At 45.9% G+C, this 20,631-nt stretch overlaps 1 protein-coding gene, 1 long non-coding RNA gene and 1 pseudogene across 6 annotated transcripts in view; 2 read left to right on the forward strand and 1 right to left on the reverse strand.

Moving 5' to 3' along the window:
* Window positions 1-20,631, forward strand: part of C2CD3 (C2 domain containing 3 centriole elongation regulator) — a 158,026-nt gene that overhangs the window by 129,312 nt on the left and 8,083 nt on the right. For 4 of the 5 annotated variants that reach the window (XM_066250210.1, XM_066250213.1, XM_066250217.1 and 1 more), the window contains 4 exons: window positions 1,447-1,608; window positions 4,925-5,142; window positions 11,209-12,121; window positions 13,221-13,332. In XM_066250210.1, coding sequence (XP_066106307.1) covers window positions 1,447-1,608; window positions 4,925-5,142; window positions 11,209-12,121; window positions 13,221-13,332 — 1,405 coding nt within the window. Of the gene's footprint in view, window positions 1-1,446; window positions 1,609-4,924; window positions 5,143-10,197; window positions 10,332-11,208; window positions 12,122-13,220; window positions 13,333-20,631 lie in introns of those variants that run through there. The other variant, XM_066250229.1, reaches the window with a different exon arrangement.
* LOC136317574 (uncharacterized) lies at window positions 1,502-19,401 on the reverse strand. Its single transcript, XR_010727896.1, has 3 exons — window positions 19,222-19,401; window positions 19,031-19,142; window positions 1,502-1,618 (listed from the first exon to the last, which is right to left on the reverse strand). It is a non-coding gene; the product is annotated as an uncharacterized lncRNA (long non-coding RNA).
* LOC136320561 (large ribosomal subunit protein eL42-like) lies at window positions 3,487-3,804 on the forward strand (annotated as a pseudogene).

The following is a 20,631-nucleotide window of genomic DNA, read 5'->3' on the forward strand; positions in this document are numbered from 1 at the left end:
TCTCTCTCTCTCTCTCTCTCTCTCTCTCTCTCACACTTTCTCTCTCTCTCTCTCTCTCTTTCTCTCTCCCCCTCCTGCAGCCATGACTCCACTGGAGCAAGTTGGCCCCGAGCGCTGAGGTTGGCTCCATGGCCTCCACCTCAGGCGATAGGAAGAACTCAGTTGAGGAGCAATGGAGCAGTGCCCCAGATGGGCAGAGCATCTCCCCATCGTGGGCTTGCCAGTGGATCCCGGTTGGGGCACATGCAAGAGTCTTCTGCCTTTCCTCCTTTCACAGAATTTTTTTAAAAAGGCAGTGTTGGTATCCATTAAAATGAATCAAAATAATTATGCAAGGAGAAGCTAGATTTTTTTAAAAAGTATATTTTATATTATTTCATTTATATAAAATTCATTTTATATAAAATATATAGAATAGAAACTTGTTCAGCCATGAGAAGTAATGAAGTACTAATACATGCTCCAACCTGGGTGAAAATTTATAACAACATGCTGAAAGGAAGAAGTCAGTTACAGAAGACCATATACTAGATGAGTCCATTTATATGAAATATCCAAATTAGTCAAATCTGTGGAGACAGAAAGTAGATTAGCAGTTGCATAGGGCTGGGAGGTTTAGGTGGGGGTTGGGAAGATAGGAGGAAATGTGGAATGGTTGCTGATAGTTAATGGGGTTTCTTTTTGAGGTGATGAAAATGTTCTAAATTGATGGTGATGATGATTACACCACTTGGAATACACTTTAAATGGGTGAATTGTATATGTGAATTATATCTCAATGAATCTGTTATTTAAAAAGAAGATTATGGCCTGACCTGTGGGGGCGCAGTGGATCAAGCGTCAACCTGGAACGCTGAGGTTCCTGGTTCAAAACCCTGGGCTTGCCCAGTCAAGGCACATATGGGAATTGATGCTTCCTGCTTCCCCCTTCTCTCTCTCTCTCTCTCTCTCTCTCTCTCTCTCTTCTCTAAAATAAATAAATAAATAAATTTTTTTTAAAAAATAAAAAAAAAAAAAAAAAAAGAAGATTATGCTGGGATCAAGTTCTTGAATACCCTGCTTAGGAATTTGAAATTTGTTCTATAAATAAAAGAAGAACCCAAAACTAGAAAGGAATGATGGTGATTAAATAGGTTAGTACATGTTGAATGCTTAGAACATCGTTTGGCATGTAATAAAGACTACATAAATGTTTTTCTCGTTATTTCAGATCTGGTTTTAAAAAATCACTCAGGCAATAATGTGGAAAATGTATTCAAGGGGAATGAGTAATACTGAAGGGATTATTTAGGAGATTGATGTAATCCAAGCAAGAGTTGATGAAGCCAGAACAGTGGTAGTGGGATGGATTTGCAGTACCATTTCAGGAAGGTGATTTATTTATTGTCACACTAGGAGTCTTCTCATTGGTTGGAAGTTTATGTTGCTCCCATTTATTTCTGACAGAAGCAGTGCCACAAGAAGCCAGGCATCACGGCATGAAGAGCACATGCAGAATGTCCGCCGATTTCATGAATCCCTGCAGCAGGGAGAGGCAGTCTTGCCAAGTGATGACAAACTGACCACATCATCCTTGTCCTCCCATACTTCCATTCTGACTTCTCTCAGGTGAGTCCCTCTGAGAAAAGAGAAAAAGAAACTCTCTTTCACCCTAGAGCAGTTTCTCTCAACTTCAGCGCTGTTAACATTTAGCCCAGACAGATATTTTGCTGTGGATGCATGTCCTATGATATTCAGTAGCAGCCCTGGACTCTGTCCACCAGATACCAGTAGCATCCTTCCCCAGTTGTAAAAACCAAAAATGTCTCCACACATGACCACATGTCATCTTGGGGTCAAAATTCCCAAGCTAAAACCACTACCCTAGAGTAATGCTTCTCAAAATTTAGTTGTGTATCAGAATTGCATGAGAGGACTTGGTTGTTTTGTTTGTTTGTTTTTTAAAGATCTTATTTATTGATTTTAGAGGAGAGAAGGAGGGGAGCAGGAAGCATCAACTCATAGTAGTTGCTTCTCATATGTTCCTCTACGGGCAAGCCCAGGGTTTCAAACCGGCAACCTCAGCATTCCAGGTCAACACTTTATCCACTGCACCACCACAAGCCAGGTGAAAGGACTAGTCGCCTGACTTGCAGTGATGCAGTGGGTAAAGCGTCGACTTGCCACGCTGAGGTTGCTGGTTCGAAACCCTGGACTTCCCTCCCTGGTCAAGGCACATATGGGAGTTGATGCTTTCTGCTCCTACCCCCCTTCTCTCTCTGTCCCCTCTCTCTAAAATGAATAAATAATAAAACCTAAAAAATAAAAAAGAAAGGACTTGTTAAAACTGATTGCTGGGACCCACCCATATAATTCCTGATTCAGTAGAGTCTGTGAATTTGCATTTCTGACAAGTTCTAAGGTGATGCTGATGCGAACCTTTGAGAACCACTGTTATAGATGAATTCTCTACCAAATGGAGAGAATCAAGATAATACCAATTTGTCATTACTTCTTTGAGTTCACAGTGATTCCTTTGAGTCACAGCAATCCTATAAGGCCTGCAAGACAATTTAAATAAACCTTTTTCACAAATGAGAAAATTGCTGCTTGATGGTAAGTTCTATACCCAGAAGCCCTGGTAAGGCCAGTTGGGTTTACATATTTTCTAAAGCTTCACCATGTTTACATTTGTTTGCATGTTCCTGCTATTGGTATTTATCCGTGTGGCATGTACCCAGATGTAGACATCTAAGTTAATCCACTGGGATTTGGTAGAGTCTTGGCTTCTACTGACAGAATGAGGATCAGCTTTGTCCTCATTTACTTTGGATTTAACTCTAAGCCATGCAGACTATTCCTAACAAAAGGATAGGAAGACTTTGGTTTACTTCACAGGTATTAAGTGTCTATTTTGTGCCAACTGTGTCAGGCACGTTGAGTATACTAGAGAAACAGAGAAGTTTGAGATAGTATCTTCTACTACCAGATGCTTATGGCCTAGATAGGGGAACTCAGTTAACATATAATGAGAAAACTAAAGGGAAATCTAAAGACAACAGGTCCATGGAGATGCCAAGAGTGAAGGAGTGTAAGGGGGAGGTAGCCCAGTGATTTGGGGTGATGGACTTTGAAAAGGAGAAATACAAGTATCTTAAAATTTGAAAGGAATAGGACAGAGCAGGGGTAGCTTGAACTCGAGTTCCAGCATTCAGAGCTGTGAGACAGGACTGAACCCAGTTGGGACAGGGCCCATCTCTTATGGAAAAAGCACAGGACTTGGAGTTCCAAATTCTGAGTAGCTACATACTACTCACCTTGGACAAATCACTTAAATTCTCTGATCTTCACATTCCTTATTTGTAAAACAGTAATTACTGATCTCATATTTGAAAACAAAACAAAATCTTCTACAAATGAAGGTGGCAGTGGTTGGTGTGATTTCTCATTGGAGAATGGTAAGAATGAATGTGGCCTGTCTTTCCATGCAGATAGTGCTGTCCAAACATGGTGAACATTCCTAAAACCTGCTGGACTTTCTCTAAGAAATGTGGCAAGCATCAACCCCACAAAGTAGCAGTACAGAGGGCAAGGGTTCTCTGTACGCACAGGGAAAGTGGCGTTAACAACAGGAAACAGAATGGCTTTTATAGGCAGCCTAAGCTAATTTTTCGTAAAAAGGCTAAAACTACAAAGAAGATTGTGCTTAGGATTGAATGCATTGAGCCCAACTGCAGATCTAAGAGCACATTGGCTGTTAAGGTATGCAGCGTATTTTGACTGGACGGAGAAAAGAAGAGAAAGGGCCAAGTGATCCAGTTCTAAGGTTCATATTTTGTTTTATTATGTGACAGTAAAATCTTGAGGACATGTTCACTTCAAAAAAAATGAATGCTGCCCAATTAAAGGTTTTTGAACAGAAGACATTTTAAAATAATTTATTCATGTCTATTTGTCCATTTAACATTGATTTAGTTTGTGCCAAGCACTATGCTGGGTGTAATAAATATAAAGGAATCAGCGCAGAGCTCATAGTTCTTCAGGGGAAATAGATGTGAAACAAATAAGCAATGTGATTGAAGAGTGTGAAAGAACTATGGCCTTACACCAAGTTAGACAGTCAAGGAAGGCTTACTAGCAGGCTTACTAGCTTGAAGGATCAGGAATGGCTATGAGATAGCAAGGGTCAGTGTTAGCCCAGAGTAAGGCCTTACCTGTCAGAGATAGAGGGCGTGAGGGCTGGAATGATGATTAAGAGTGGTTCTCTAGACCTGTGGTGGTGCAGTGGATAAAGCATCAACCTGGAATGCTGAGGTTGCCGGTTCAAAACCCTGGGCTTGCCTGGTCAAGGCACATATGGGGAGTTGATGCTTCCTGCTCCTCCCCCCTTCTCTCTCTCTCTAAAATGAATAAATAAAAAATATTTTTTTATTATTTTTTTAGATTTTATTTATTCATTTTTAGAGAGAAAGGAGAGAAAGAGAGGTTAAGAGAGAAAAAGAAAGGGGGGAGGAGCAGGAAGCATCAACTCCCATATGTGCCTTGACCAGGCAAGTTCAGGGTTTCAAACCAGCAGCCTCAGTATTCCGGGTCGCCGCTTTATCCACTGCGCCACCACAGGTCGGCAAAATATTTTTTTTTAAGATAAAAAAATAAATAAAAAAGAAGAGTGGTTCTCTACAAGGAGGAGAGATTTTTTTCTGAACATCAGAAGAGGAATTGCATGAGCCAGAGAGAAAGGGAGAAGGTTGTCCCTGGTAATGGGACTATAGCCAGAGACATAAAGGGAGAATTGGTGGATTGGAAAGAGAACGTTAGTATTAATAAACCAAGTGAGAGGTATTTGGGTCCTAGCTCGAGCAGTAGAATGTCAGGGAAACATAAAAAATGCTTATAGTTCCAGTGAATGACCCTTTTGTCATCTTCACCCCTTCTTTTTCTACAGGAAGAATCTGAATGAGTTAGATCATATTCAGCGATACTTTAGCCAGAAGCTCACGAAGCCTTTACTTCCCCTTAGTCCTAAGTCTCAGACCATCTTGCAGTGCCAAGAGAGCCATGGGGACCGTCGTGGGCCAGGAGCCAGCAGCCTAGACCCTGAGAGCCAGGGCATCCTGGAGAAATCCAGTAACCTGGTGTTGCAAGTCAGCTCCTTAATCACAGGTATGGCTCAGGGCCCCTCTTGTTGAGGAATTCTGGTCACTTGGGTGCCTGTCCCAAAAGTGGTTGAATGTCTATCCTCAGACCAACTCCTATGACCAACAGAGACCAACAGCTTTCATCATCTTATTTAATTTATCGTCTTCCTTTTGAAAGGAGGGGCATAGTAGCATGGCACAAGAACATGTGCAATGAAAGAGCATTGGACTGAGAGGCAGGAGGCCCCGGCGGGTCCTTGGTGGGTTTCTAGCACGGACTGTTTGAGCCTGAGCATACATACCTTTTCCCTCTTGAGGTTTCCCCTACAGAGAAAAAAAGGAGGTTGGACTAGATTTCTTCAGTAGAAGTTCTTGAACTTGTGCCACTCTGTTTTCAGAAAAAGTCAAATACAGATATATTTATAATCCTAATTCTCAGAACCCAGAAGTCTGCATTTTTATCAGGCACCTAAGATGCTTTTGGATGTTGGTAATCATAGTCCATCCTTTGAAAAACCCCTTAAAGTGGTGATTCTCACTTTGGCTGCATATTAGAATTACTGAGGGGGCTTTTAAAACTCTAGGTGCCTAGGCTGCACTGTAGGACAGTTGAATCAGGATCTCTGAGAGTGAGACCCAGGCATCAGTATTTTTCTGTCTCCCCGGTAATTCCACTGTGCAACCCAGATAGAAATCACTCTAAAACAATATTTTCAAATGTGCCTGAGATAAGTATCACCTTGGGGTACTTATTTTGAAAATATAGATTGCTGGGTTCAACTGAATCAGAATCCAGGTTTAAGTCCTGTAAACTTATATCAGGTATGCTTTGGGGATTATTAAGAAATCTTTAGATCAGCACCTGAATTCAACTCTCACTTGGTGTCATTTTTGCTCAAGGAAAATGTGTGAATTGTACACAGGGATGGTTAAGTTCCATTTTCTTTGTTTAAAGGGAAAACCGCCAGAATTGATATTAGGTACTAATCTTCTTATCCTACGTCCTTTCCCAGGTGTCTAACCTGTTGGTAGCAGGGCCTAGAGATGTACTCTATATTTGGCTTCTACTTGCTTGGAAGTAATAGTCAGCTGTTGATTGAGCACCAGCCATGCCAGGCATTGTCATGTTGCTAGTTCCAGAAAGACACAGTGGTGGCACTGTCTCTGCTTTCATCAAGCATGCATTATCAAGTTAACTAAAGAAACTACCTCCCAGAAAAAAAGCTAAGAGCAAAAGACGGAGGCTTGTTTGTGGTAGAGATGAGAGCAAATAAGGAATCCCTTTAAAAGTTTAAAGGGATATTTTAAAAGAAGAGAAAAGAAGTGAAAGATTGAAGCTGAAGCGCCTTGAAGGCAAGCTTGAGAGTTTAATCTTATTCCTGGAAGAAAATGGGGAGTTCTAAGCAAGGGGATGACTGTGAGAACTGATTTCACAAGGAGAGGATGAATTTTAAAGGAGAAAATGATTGGATCAGGGAGACCAGTTTAAATAAATACACTCCCTTGCCTCTATCATATCTCAGTACACTTGAACAGGGGTCGGGAACCTATGGCTCGCAAGCCAGATGTGGCTCTTTTGATGGCTGCATCTGGCTCGCAAATCTTTAATTTAAAAAATAATAACATTAAAAATACAAAACAGCCTGACCAGGTGGTGGCGCAATGGCTGGAGCGTCAGACTGGTATGCAGAGGACCCAGGTTCCAGAACCCGAGGTCGCCAGCTTGAGAGCGGGCTCATCTGGTCTGAGCGGAAGCCCACCAGCTTGAACCCAGGGTCGCTGGCTCCAGCAGGGGGTTACTCGGTCTGCTGAGGGACGGCGGTCAAGGCACATATGGGAGGGCAATCAATGAACAACTAAGGTGTTGCAACGCACAATGAAAAGCTAATGATTGATGCTTCTCATCACTCTCCGTTTCTGTCTGTCTGTCCCTGTCTGTCTCTCTGACTCACTCTCTGTCTCTGTAAAAAATAAATAAAGTATAGAAGTTCCTTTCAAAAAAAAAAAAAAAATACAAAACAGCCTGACCAGGCAGTGGCACAGTGGATAGAGCGTCAGACTGGGATGTGGAGGACCCAGGTTCAAGACCCCGAGGTTGCCAGCTTGAGCACGGGGCTCATCTGGTTTGAGCAGAGCTCACCAGCTTGGACCCAAGGTCTCTGGATTGAGCAAGGGGTTACTCAGTCTGCTGTAGCCCCATGGTCAAGGCACATATGAGAAAGCAATCAATGAACAACTAAGATGTCGCAACAAAAAACTGATGATTGATGCTTCTCATCTTTCTCCGTTCCTGTCTATCCCTCTCTCTGACTCTGTAAAAAAAAAAAAAAAATACAAAACATTCTCATGTGTTACAATCCATTTCCTACCGCTCATATTCATGGTTGCAGGTGGCTGGAGCCAATCAGAGCTGTCCTCTGGAACAACACCAAATTTTTATTGGATAATGCATGACATACATGGGTCGTTGTATGGCTCTCATGGAATTACTTTTTTCTTCTCCTTCTTCTTCTTTTTCTTTTTCCATTTTCTGAAGCTGGAAACGGAGAGACAGTCAGACAGACTCCCGCATGTGCCCGACCAGGATCCACCCGGCACGCCCACCATGGGGCGACGCTCTGCCCACCAGGGGGCGATGCTCTGCCCATCCTGGGCGTCGCCATGTTGCGACCAGAGCCACTCTAGCGCCTGAGGCAGAGGCCACAGAGCCATCCCCAGCGCCCGGACCATCTTTGCTCCAATGGAGCCTTGGCTGCGGGAGGGGAAGAGAGAGACAGAGAGGAAGGCGCGGCAGAGGGGTGGAGAAGCAAATGGGCGCTTCTCCTGTGTGCCCTGGCCGGGAATCGAACCCGGGTCCTCCACACGCTAGGCCAACACTCTACCGCTGAGCCAACTGGCCAGGGCTGGAATTACATTTTAAAATATGTGGCGTTTAGGCCCTGGCCGGTTGGCTCAGCGGTAGAGCATCGGCCTGGCATGCGGGGGACCCGGGTTCGATTCCCGGCCAGGGCACATAGGAGAAGTGTCCATTTGCTTCTCCACCCCCACCCCCTCCTTCCTCTCTGTCTCTCTCTTCCCCTCCTGCAGCCAAGGCTCCATTGGGGCAAGGATGACCCAGGCGCTGGGGATGGCTCCTTGGCCTCTGCCCCAGGCGCTAGAGTGGCTCTGGTCTCGGCAGAGCGACGCCCCGGAGGGGCAGAGCATCGCCCCCTGGTGGGCAGAGTGTCTCCCCTGGTGGGCATGCCGGGTGGATCCCGGTCAGGCGCATGCGGGAGTCTGTCTGGCTGTCTCTCCCCGTTTCCAGCTTCAGAAAAATGCAAAATAAAAATAAAATAAATAAAAAAAAATAAAATATGTGGCGTTTATGGCTCTCTCAGCCAGAAAGGTTCCTAACCCCTGCACTTGAAGCTGCTATTAGAGGCCCTGGCTGGATGGCGCAGTGGATAAACTGTCAACCCGTAGGTTTGATCCCCAGTCAGATCGTGTACAAGAAGCAATCAGTGAGTACACAACTAAGTGAAACAACAAGTTAATATTTGTATCTGTGTGTCTCTCTCTCTCCCCCCTCCTTCTCTCTCCTTTTCTCTCTCTCTCTCTCTCTCTCCCTCCCTTCCTCTTTTTCCTCCTTCTCCCTCCCTTTCTCATTCTCCCTCTCTCTCTCTCTCCTTCCTTCTCCTTCCCTCTCTCTACCTCTTTCTCTCTCTCTATCCCTTCCTTTCCCCTCTCTCCCTCTCTGCCCTCCATTAAATCAATGGGAACATTTTTTTGTGTGTGTGTGTGTGACAAAGAGAGGGACCGATAGGGGCAGACAGGAAAGGAGAGAGATGAGAAGCATCAATTCTTTGTTGCGGCACCTTAGTTCATTGATTGCTTGCTTTCTCATATGTGCCTTGACTGGGGACTATAGCAGACCAAGTGACCCCTTGCTCAAGCCAGTGACCTTGGGCTCAAGCTGGTGAGCTTTGCTCAAACCAGATGAGCCCATGCTCAAACTCGCAACCTTGGGGTCTCGAACCTGGGTCCTCTGCGTCCCAATCCAGTGCTCTATCCACTATGCCACCGCCTGGTCAGGCAGAAATTTTTTTTTTTTTTAAAGAAGTCATTAGACAAGTAGATATGAGAGGGAGTTACTGAATGGTATATCATTTATGCCACATTTATATGCCAGGTCCTTTGCTGGGCCCTGCAATTACAACATGAATCAGACATATATGGTCTCTGCTTTTGAGAAGTTCATAATCTGAGAAGAGAAATATATAGACAGACAAATACACAATAGTATGTTCTTATGCTTCCATGTAAAAACAAAGCTATGTAGCTGTTCCATCCAGCTAGTATGTCTGGGAGGACTTCCTGAAGAAAATTCAGTAGAATGGGGCCCAGAAGGATGGGCTGGTTATGAAAAGCAGGAAGAATGCTCTAAGACAGAGGGGAAGTTCAGGCCAAAGAACCAGGATCAACTAATTGTGCTTCCTGGTTCCTGTTCTATTTGCAGGTAGGGTTGTTCCATTTTCATACATCTATTCACTCCCCTTTGAGACCTGAAAATAGTCATTGTACTAAACCTAGCCAGCACCTTCTGTGGTCTGAGTCCTCCCGTAGGTGCTATGAGGGATACCTATCTCTAGGAGTCAAATTTGTCTCCCAACTCTTTTCTCCTCTCAAATAATCATGTAAACATATAACATTTACTACACCTGTTTATTCATTTATTCCCTACCATTTCGTCTCCAAAATAATTTCAGGTGGTGACTGGTAGCTTCCATTTCTTGTGTCGATATATGTGCCATACAACATGTGCCCATTTATCTTGTGTATTATTTATACCAAAACCTTGCAAAAAGGATCGTGTTAATAATAACGATAAACAGAATAGTTTCCTGACAACGACAAGAACCAGCCCCAAAGCCTCTGCTCTTTCTAGCACACCATGCTGCCTCCATTTTCTCTGTAAACCTCTCCTGTCTGTCCCCACTTGGGTGATATTTTCTTGCTTTTATTTTTCAAGTAAAATAGGTAGTTTACATAGTTGTCATCAAATAGGTAAATAAGTGGATTCTTATTTTGGTTTTTAATATAGGTAATTACTGAAGTAAATGGAAGCATGAACATGCCCACCAGGATTCCCAGCTCCCAAGAATTCCTGAGCAGGAGCAGATAGTATCTGAAAGCGTTTCTACAGATGTCACCACAACTATAAATAGATTAGATTTTGGTCTTCTGATATTAGAATAAAGTGCTAGAAATTGTACTGCTTTGAATATAGTTTCACTGACTCTTGGGCGGATTAACTATCTTTAACATTTGTTCAAAGTCTGATTGTAAGAATACTTCCTGGCCCTGGCCAGTTGGCTCAGTGGTAGAGCGTCGGCCTGACATGTGGAAGTCCCGAGTTCAGTTCCCAGTCAGGGGACACAGAAGTGCCTATCTGCTTCTCCACCCCTCCCACTCTCACCTCTCTCTCTCTCACCCTCCTCCCCTTCCCTCCTGCAGCCATGGCTCGATTAGATCAAGTTGACCCGGGCACTGAGGATGGCTCTGTGTGTGGCCTCCGCCTCAGGTGCTAAAATGTCTCTGGTTGCAACAGCCCCAGATGGACAGAGCATCGCCCCCTAGTGGGCTTTCTGGGTGAATCCCAGTCGGGGCGCATGTGGGAGTCTGTCTCTGTCTCCTCTCCTCTCACTAAAAAATAAAAATAAAGAAAAATAAAGAATACTTCTTCTTTTGAGAGGGAGAGAAAGAGGAACAGATGGACAGACAGGAAGGAAGAGAGGTGAGAAGCATCATCTCATAGTTGCAGCACCTTACTTGTCCATTGATTGCTTTCTCATATGTGCCTTGACCGGGAGCTCCAGCCAAGCTGGTGACTCCTTGCTCAAGCCAGTGACCATGGGATCATGTCTGATCCCAACTCAATCCAGCAACCTCGGGGTTTCAAACCTGGGTACTCAGCATCCTAGACCAACGCTCTATCCACTGCACCACTGCCTGGCCAGGCAGAAGAATACTTATGAAACTAGAAGTTAGTGTGGGAAAGGTGAGCAGTGTGTGGCTCTACCTTGTAGTTTGAATGATATCTGTTGCTCTTCAGATCTGCAGACTATCACCAGGAACACTCAAGCATCTTTGAATTCTCACCAAGCCAGGAGTAGAAGCAGAGAAGTTACCACTCTTCCAGATGCTCAGAACACAAAAGCCATGCAAGAACAAAGCACAACTCCAGACCTGTCATTGGCAAGAGCTCCAGATGAGGGCACAGACTCCCCTCTGCCCCCTACTCTTAAAGAGTTTTCAAATGGAAGAGGAATGCTCCATGAGTCCCTTGGACACACGGTACCCATTACAAGGATGCAGAGCAATGAGGACACTGAGGGAGGCCCAGTGTACAGTGATGAGGACTATGAAGAAGACATCATTGAGCCCAGGACACTCAATGAGATCACCACCATAACAGACAAAACTAGCCCATGGTCCAGTTTTGTGTCAGACACAAGTGAGATCACTAACCTTCAGTCTGATAAGGCGCAGAGGGTAGGCCCCTCTTGTCCTTCTCTAGTCAATTGCCTTAGAAAGGAACTCAAAGTTAGAAGTAGCTTTCTGTCCAGCCCAGAAAGGGCTGTCAACCCCCACCTGCCTATGCAGGGTTCTGCTAGCCAAAGTCTAGTTCCTTGTGAGGGTGAGAACTCTAAGGCCAGGGTTAGAGAGCCTGCCTCAGCAGATCCTCAGTTCATCTCATGTGTGACACTCTCAGGAGCCCAACAGAACAACACTTGCTCACCACAAGCAGATCAGGACCAGGAGTCCAAGCCAAATGCCCAGGCTGAGAATGAAACTGCCTCCAGTGAGCTAAGTGACTCTGCTGATAGCTTTGAGAATTTCCCTCTACACCTAGTCTCCCAGAACAAAAGGGAAAATCGTAAGGGGCCACCTGCCAACTGCTCTGACATCAGGCAGAAGCAGGCAACATCTGGATCAGGGGTTTCCACAAAGCAGAGCCTCCTTCTGTATCCTTTGGTGTTTCCCACCAGTAGCTTCTAAAGCCATGTGTAGTCTCTTTGGACGCTGGTGCTTAGGCTAGCCTTGTGTGAGCATGAGCAGTGGCTACCACCCTCATGGGATGCTCTGAGGGGCACGGGAAGACCCTTTAGAAGACTCACCTGCACTGACAATGTGCTCTGATTGTCCCATTAACACCAGCTCTCTGAAGCATAGTGTATTGAACTGGGTTGAGGTGTTGGCAGTGCACTGATTAGCCTATCCTAGCCTGATTAACCTATTAGTACAGTATTTTACACCTGAAGGCAAGACTCTTGCGCTAAGGAATGAGACCTTTAATCTCAGTTGGAAGTAGAAGTGGAAGGTGCAAATGGGGGAAAGAAGAGTATTACCCCAGTTGAGCATTTGCTGTGTGCCAGGCTCTTTCCATACATTTTTTATTCAATCACATCAAGTCTTTAAAGTAGGTATTGTCATTGTATTTTGCATGTAAGGAAACTGAGGCTCAGAGTTACAGTGATATGCCAAATATTTAATTTTTTTTAAAAAAAGGCAAATGCTATGACGAGACATGGATTAAATGTTGGAGAGCAAGAGGAAGAAGCTGCCATAACTCTGCTTGGAGGTGTCCGAGAAAGAGACATTAGAGCCAGGTGAATGGGTACTCAAAGATGAATAGGTATTCTGTAGACAAATGAGAAAGTGAACTGTGTGTGCAGGGGCACAGTCAGGTGGAAGAGCCTGGCCTGTGGGCAGCACTTCACTGCGGCTAGCGCCCAGGAGTTAGTTTGTGGTGAGCAGTGGGGTAGGGCTGGATCTTCAAGGCCTTTTATGCCTGGCTAAAATACTTTGGACTATCCTGCAAGCAATTAACCCTCAGTTTCCTTGTCCTTAAAATAGAGAAAATACAACTTCTCTTGGGATTGTAAAAATTAAAATCAATTAATAGAGGAATTACCTAGTACAGTGCCTGGTTCAAAATAGTGTTCAGTAAATCTTAACTGGCAAGCAAGAGTGTGAGATGGTCAGATGTACATATTAGGGAAGATGCTGGTTTGACAAGTGGGAGGGTTTCTAGGTGTGTGTGTCCCTTAACCAGCATTATAGCCCAGAGCCCATTGTGGTGCCCAACTTCTTTTTGCCTACCCAGCAGTTGGAGGCCTCCCTGCGGATGCTCTCACTCTCATCAGCTTTGCCACCAGCAGCCGCAACAGATCAGGTAAGAGAACTTCCTCTTCTGTAGAGGCATCATCTTGTTCGTGAAAGTGCTCAGAATGCTTTGCTACCCAGGGCGGCTTCATGAAAGGGCATTTGCAGTGGTCACTCTCCAAGTTTGCTGAGCGTATTCTGTGGGCCCAACAGTGGGCAAAGGAGCTCAAGAAAAATGAAGAGCTGATATGTTCAGGGCAGGGCATCATTAGCTAAGATGACGTGGAAGAAACAGTGCAGAAGCATAAAAGCAGGATTGAGCTAAGAAATGCATATATAGTGCTGTGGGAGCTCCAACTAGCAAAGGCAGGTGTGTGCAGAAGAAGCTTCCAACAGGAGGTGCAACCTTAGGAGACCCGACAGATGAATGTGGTCTGGATGAAGAGAATAATACCAATACCTGCTTGTTCACAGGGCACCTCATAACTATTCATCATTCAGCTGAGCGAGGTGGTTGGAACCCTGGTACAAACCCCAGCTCTTCGCTTTTCTGGCTTGGCACAGTACCTGACTTTTCTTGAAGGTGGCAAGAAAAATAACTGGTTTTCTAGCCACTCAACATATATTGATTGAGCATCAGGCATTGTGCTGGATGCAATAGTAAATAAGACAAATTTACAGTCTTCATGGAGCACAAATAGTAAAAAATAAAATATTTACAGATTGTGAGGAGTACTGGGTGCTTTGATAAAGAGCATGGTCTCTCTCAGAGTATTCAGGCTGAAAGATGATCGGTGTGGTGCTTGCTGGGTATCAGACATGGATTGAAGCACTTTATATTAACTGACATACTTTGGCAACCTGATGAGGTACACAGTTTTATCCCTTTCTTAAGGTGAGGAAACTGATGCACACATTTTAAGTAACTTGCCTCATACAGGTCGTGTTAGAGCCACTGATTTCAAAACCTGTGTTTCTAACTACTATACTGTACCGAGTAGGAGCCAGCTGTATAAGCAGCTTGGAGAGCAGCGTTCCAGGCAGAGAGAACAAGTGCAAGGGCTTTGAGGCTGAAAGAGCTCAGCAGGACAGAGCCAGTTGCAGTGGAGCAGAGAGACGTCATAATGAGGTCGAAAGGCCAGATCATAAAGGATATGTAAATTGGGGAAAGGAGTTTCAATTTTATTCTAATAGCAGGGTTATCCATTGAAGTGGGTTAAGCAGGAGAGTGAGATCTAATTTGGTTTTTTTGTTTGTTTGTTTGTTTTGTTTTTTTGTTTTTTGTTTTTTGTTTTCATTTTTCCGAAGCTGGAAACGGGGAGGCAGTCAGACAGACTCCCGCATGTGCCCGACCGGGATCCACCCGGCATGCCCACCAGGGGGCGATGTTCTGCTCATCCGGGGCGTCGCTCTGTTGCAACCAGAGCCATTCTAGCGCCTGAGGCAGAGGCCACAGAGCCATCCCCAGCGCCCGGGCCATCTTTGCTCCAATAGAGCCTCGGCTGCGGAAGGGGAAGAAAGAGACAGAGAGGAAGGAGAGGGGGAGGGGTGGAGAAGCAGATGGGCGCTTCTCCTGTGTGCCCTGGCTGGGAATCAAACCCGGGACTCCTGCACACCAGGCCGACGCTCTACTGCTGAGCCAACCGGCCAGGGCCTCTAATTTGGTTTTAAAGAATTCACCCAAAGTGCTGAGTGGAGAGTGTTGGTCTCAGATTTGGCAGCATGGTGGGCATGGGTGATCCTGAAGGAGTACTTGCAGTGATGGAGTGTAGAGAGGAGCCATGAATTTCAGCCATGTGCCAGGCTCCGTTCCAGGACTTGGGGGAAGTCGGCACAGAGCCCCTGCCTCATGGAACTGTTTTTAAAAAACAAGATAATTTCAACAAATAATACATGATATGGACAAAATGTAATAGCTCATTTATTAACTATAATAATTAACCTCTATTTAATTCTTACTATGCACTAGACATTATTCCAAGTTTTAGGGGAGGGTTCCTCTGGTTTCCATTGATTTGAGAGAAAGTGAGGGGAAGAAGGAAGAGAGAAGTATGAACACACCATTCCACTTAGTTGTTCCATTTAGTTGTGCACTCATTGACTGCTTCTCATGTGCCCTGGTGACCGAGACACCGCTTTATCCACTGAGTAACCCAGCCAGGGCCCATGCATCTCAGTTTTTATCAAATTTATAAATCCTCTCCTGGAGGAGGAGAAGTGCCAGTCCCTGTCTAGGGACTATTGCGACTCCGGTTTGTGGTCACAAGCTCATCTCTTTCCTCTCTGCATCTTCCCTTTTTTGTTCCATACATATTCATCAGCATTTACAAGAGGGTCACAGGGCTGTGTCCAAGCAACAAGCACAAGCTTGTGAGTGAGACATCCAGGAGGTGAAATACTTAATCTGCTACTTATTAGCTAAGTTTCTGAGTCTCAGTTTCCTTATAAATAACAGTCAAGCTAATATAATTCTTACCTACTAGGATGTTGGTGAGAATTTCCCTAGAGGAAAAAAGCAGACACTGTTCCCTCTTCCCCTCTGAGCCAAGTGGGTGAAGTGTCAGTGAGTCATGCCCCTTAGGAAGCTGTTATCTCTCACCTGCCAAGTAGAACTGCTGTTTCAACCTTGGACACTCTCTTTTCCAGTGCCCTTTCTCCTTACAATAGGCACATTGATCCTTGGCTATTCGCTGTCCCTGGCCCTTTTGCTGTCCCCCTTTCCCCTTGGGAGGAAGTTTCTAGGCAGCAATCAGGATTTTGGCAACTTCTTTCACCCTGCCAACCTCCAGATCATCCCTATTGACGTACACCTTCTAGGCTATCTCTAATAGCTTGCTTCTATTTTCTCCTTCAAATCCTTCTATCTTCTGAAGCTTTTTCCTAATATCTGGAGCAGCCTGAGTCACAAAGGCTATATTTACTAGTCTCCTGTTCTCTTCTGCCTCAGGATCTAGAGGGGTATATACTCTATAAGCCTCCATGAGTCTTTCTAGGAAGGCTGCTGGGGACTCCTCTCTTCCCTGGATGACTTCACTAACCTTACTGAAGTTGGTAGGTTTTCTCACAGCTGCCTTGATTGAGCCCCCTCAGCAGAGCCCGGCGGTACTAGAGGAGCGCGTCCCTTCCCCGGTAGTATTAGGGTCCCAGGCTGGGGGCTGAGAAGGGAGTATGTCTTCTATTTCCCTTCTCCCAGCCGTAGTCTCTCCCTCCTCCCCCATGACCGCCTTTGCAGCCTCCCGCATTATCCTGTCTCTCTCTTCAGAAGTGAAGAGAGTTTGCAGAATCTGTTGACAGTCATCCCAGGTAGGCTGATGAGTTCTGAATATGGTTTTGAGGAGGGAGATCAGCCCTTGGGGCTCTCAGAGAATGGGGGATTCTGATGTTTCCAATTATATAAGTCACTGGTGGAGAAGGGCACATAAACAAGGCGGGGAGGTGCCCGCGGTGGCGCATTTGGTGCCGGCGGCGCCTCCCACCAAAGGCAAAATGGCGCCTCCTGCCGAACGCAAGAAGGCACCTCCCACCAAAAGCAAGATGGCGCCGTCACCCGCCGGAGGCAAGATGGCGGCACCTCCTGCCGGAGGCAAGATGGCGCCTCCCGCCGAAGGCAAGACTTCCTCCCCATAGAATACCCCTCCCCGGGTGTGGGGTGGGCTCGGGAGCCCGCCCACATCCTGACTCGAGGAATCTGGTTCCTCTCGATGCAGGTAAGGTGGAGGCGCATTCACCGGGTCTAGGTGGTCCTCCGGTGGTTCGGGCAAGACTGGGTAAAGCCTAGGCTGGCTATGAGGCTGTTTTGGGGTGTGGGCTTCCCCCTTTTCCTTTCCTTTGACGACCTTCTTCCCTGCGGCAAGGCAAACTGCCCATCTGCCTCACTGGTTTCCCTTCAAATACTTCCTAACGTATCCGGGCCGTTCAGTAGCTATATCTACCCAGGCGTCTATGTACAGCTATTGGTCCGGGTGGGGAACCCTAGACGGTGGCTCGAACAGCAAATAAAGTCGGAAGGTCAAAGGTACCCTCTGTGGTCCATCCTACATTAAAGGTGGGCCACTCTAGCTGACTTAAGGTCCGGAGAAATTCAGGGTCAGGCGGTGGGTCCCCGTATTCCTGGGCCTGCCTCTGGAAATCAGAAAAGTTATTCAACAGGCAATCAAGTGGAGAACCGGGTATAGATTCCTGCTGGCCCATCCTAAGAAAATCAGGGAAGAGTAAAAAGGGAAAAACAAACAATACAGACTAGCAAGGAGCAGATGAGACAATCTAACTTTTATACATACGAGAATGACATGTAAATCAAAAAAAACTAACGCAGCACAGCGCAAGCCAATAAGGACCCTAACGTGACCGGTCACTTCTAATGTTAGCGAAACCAAATTTCAGAGAGCGGCGTCCCACCTCTGAAAGTCCTGGGTAGGTACCGGCAGCATCCCACCTACTACCTCAGGGTTATTTGCTCCGGAGCCCAAATACCGAACCAAAAGCAGATCCTCAGTAAATACTCAGCCCGAGCTGCCTATCCGGTCTCCGAACCGGGGGAAGTTTCCCGGCCAGTGCACCCAATGTTGCATCCACCACGCGTGAGAATAAACGTCGGAGACTTTCAAGGGTTAGATCTTACTTTATTGGCCAAGTTTAACCTGCACAGGGACGAACTCTCAAGGTGTTCGGAGACACCGTACCCACAGGGGGCTACAACCGAGAGTCGCGCCTGGAGCTTACAACTAGGTCCTTATATATCCTAAGTGAGCAAGCATTTACAGAAGCAGATGTGACAGTTCACTATTCGCTAGAGGGGTCGCACGCAAAATAGCAACAGGGGAAGGGTTTAGTTTAGTGGAGAATTTCAAACATAAACTTCTGATAAGGGTCTCTAACCAATAGAATGCAGGATGTTTTCCCAGCTTTTTGCTGATCTCTTTGTTCTCAGCCTCACAGGGACCCTGTCAGCACTTCCCTGTTCCTGCTCCTTCAAGAGTTAGACTCTGGCAGCCACAGCACACCTCCTCAAACCTAACACTCACAGTTCTTTAAAAGGCAGTAGCCTCAAAGTCATTCAATAACTTTATCAAATCATATCAGCCTATGCTAACACTTAAGTAAAACAAAGTAAAGAAAATAGTATAGGAAAAGGAAGAGACACATAGGGTGGCTTGAGTAGAATTCAGCAAAGATGAAGGAAAGGCTTTGTAGGCTGTGGATTTGGAGAAAAGAAATTGCTGAGAGCCCTGGCCAGATAACTCAGTTGGTTGGGTAGCTTAGTTGGTTGGGTAGCTCAGCTGGTTAGGGCATTTTGCTGATACACCAAGGTTGCAGGTTCAGTCCCCAGTCAGGGCTGCGATAAGGATCAACCAATGAATGCATAAATAAGTGGAACAACAAATCAGTTTCTCTCTCCCTTCCTCTCTCTAAAATAAATAAATAATTTATTTTAATCTCAGAAAATCAACAGAATTTTTATTTTATTTATATTTTTAATGGGGTGACATCAATAAATCAGGATACATATATTCAAAGATAACATGTCCAGGTTATCTTGTTCAATTATGTTGCATACCCATCACCCAAAGTCAGATTGTCCTCTGTCAAAATCAACAGAATTTTGCACTGGGAGGTTCAAACGATATGGGCTTAAGAGAAGACCAGAGATGAGGAGAGAGAGGCTTGGGTGGAAACAATCAAGATAAGATAAGAATCAGAAGCAAACACAAGCAACAGCCTGTCATCTCAGCCTTGCCTCTCTGCCTGCCAGCATGGCAGCTCCTTACCGTGAGATGGCCCAGTCTTGCTCTCTGCCTTCCTGCTTTAAGGCCAGGCTCTTCCCACATCATGAATGAGCCCCTGGGCTCACCACAGACATGGGGCCAAATGCTCTTGTTCCTGAAGAGTGAGTGTAGGAAGCAGGAGTCAGAGGCAAGACCAGGCAGGTTGTCTACCCCTCCCACCCTAGTGTTCTCACCTCCACTCAGCCAGACCAGTGTTTCAGATAGTCTAGTGATCAAGGTGTTCCAGGTCAGCTGGGAAGCAGAGAGTCAGCAGACCTGATTTCTTGCCCCGGCTCTGCTGCTGGCTTTCTGGGGTGTAGAGCAAGGTCTCTCTGGTCTCTGGAGAGGCAACATGGACTCAGTTTGAGGCCACACTTCCCTCTTCTCTCCTTTCAGGCAGTTTGTGTAGTGGTTAGGAGCATGCCTCTGAGTGCCTAGTTCCCACTTACCAGCTGTGTAACCTGAGGCAAGTTACCTAACATTTTCTATGCTTCAGTTCTTTTATCTGAAAAATTGGCAGAGCACCTGCCTTCTAGGGTTTGTTTAGAATTAACTAAGATAATATAAAGTACATTTTGCGGGGACTGATAGGAAAGAAGTACTAAGGGACAGAGACGTGATCAGAAGCCTAACACTGGGAGTGGGGAGCTGAGAAGGGCATCCCAGAAGTATGGAGAGCAGTGCTCAGGGCTGCACAGTGTACGGTGTGCTCAGCTCAGACCAAGTTAGAGGCCCAGGACAACACACTGCCCCCACCTAAGGGTAAGAGAGCCTCAGCAGTGCATGGCCTGCCTATGAGTCTTAAGACTTTAAGACTGCTTCTTTTCTCCCAGGAGCCCAAGGAATGTTTCTGTCCCTTGGTTTTCCTTCCCCAAACCCAGAGGTATCTATATACACAATTCTGATAGAGAAATCCAAGCACAATAAAATCACCAGACCAAAGCAGCAGGGCCCCAACGGAATTTCCTGAGCCCCGTGTCCTCTCTCTTCAGCCTGTGGTCCAGGACTGATGGCTGAACTACCCCTCTTGGAGCAGGAGGCTCCAAGACCTATTTCCCTACTGACTTATTGCCTCATTTCTTTGAGCCACCAAGACCCTAGCCCTCTGCAGAGCACCAGAGGAGACCTGAAAGTTAGAGTATTTCTGATAAAGACCACACAGAGCTTTGGCAAGGAGTGAGCTCTCTGGCCAAGGATGTACAGAGGTCAGGGGAAACAGCTAGAATTGGCTGGGGCCCATAGGCCTGCTGGGTAGGTTCTAGGCTCAAGTTGCCTAAGGCCAAGGCCAGAATCTGGGAGGAGCCAGGAGTTCTAAAAGTGTCACTTTAACTCTTCCCTCTCAGGAACCTTTTGATCCCTCTCACTGACAGGGCATAGGTTCAAAAAATTGAACAGTCTGGATCTAGTCAGGTCTCTTCATTGGGTAGATGGGGAGACAGGCTGGGGTGAAGGAGTGACCCTCGGAATAGCCCATTGTCAGAGAAGACTTCAGAGGACGGAGAGAGAGGCATTGGGGGTGGTGAGGAGCCGGGGAGCATGTAGAAAGTGAGACCCACATGATCAGAGCTCTAATGCAGCAATGGAATGTGAGCTCAGAGTGTGGG

This window comes from Saccopteryx bilineata, chromosome 1 (assembly GCF_036850765.1).
Source record: "Saccopteryx bilineata isolate mSacBil1 chromosome 1, mSacBil1_pri_phased_curated, whole genome shotgun sequence".
NCBI classification, from domain to species: Eukaryota; Metazoa; Chordata; class Mammalia; order Chiroptera; family Emballonuridae; genus Saccopteryx; species Saccopteryx bilineata.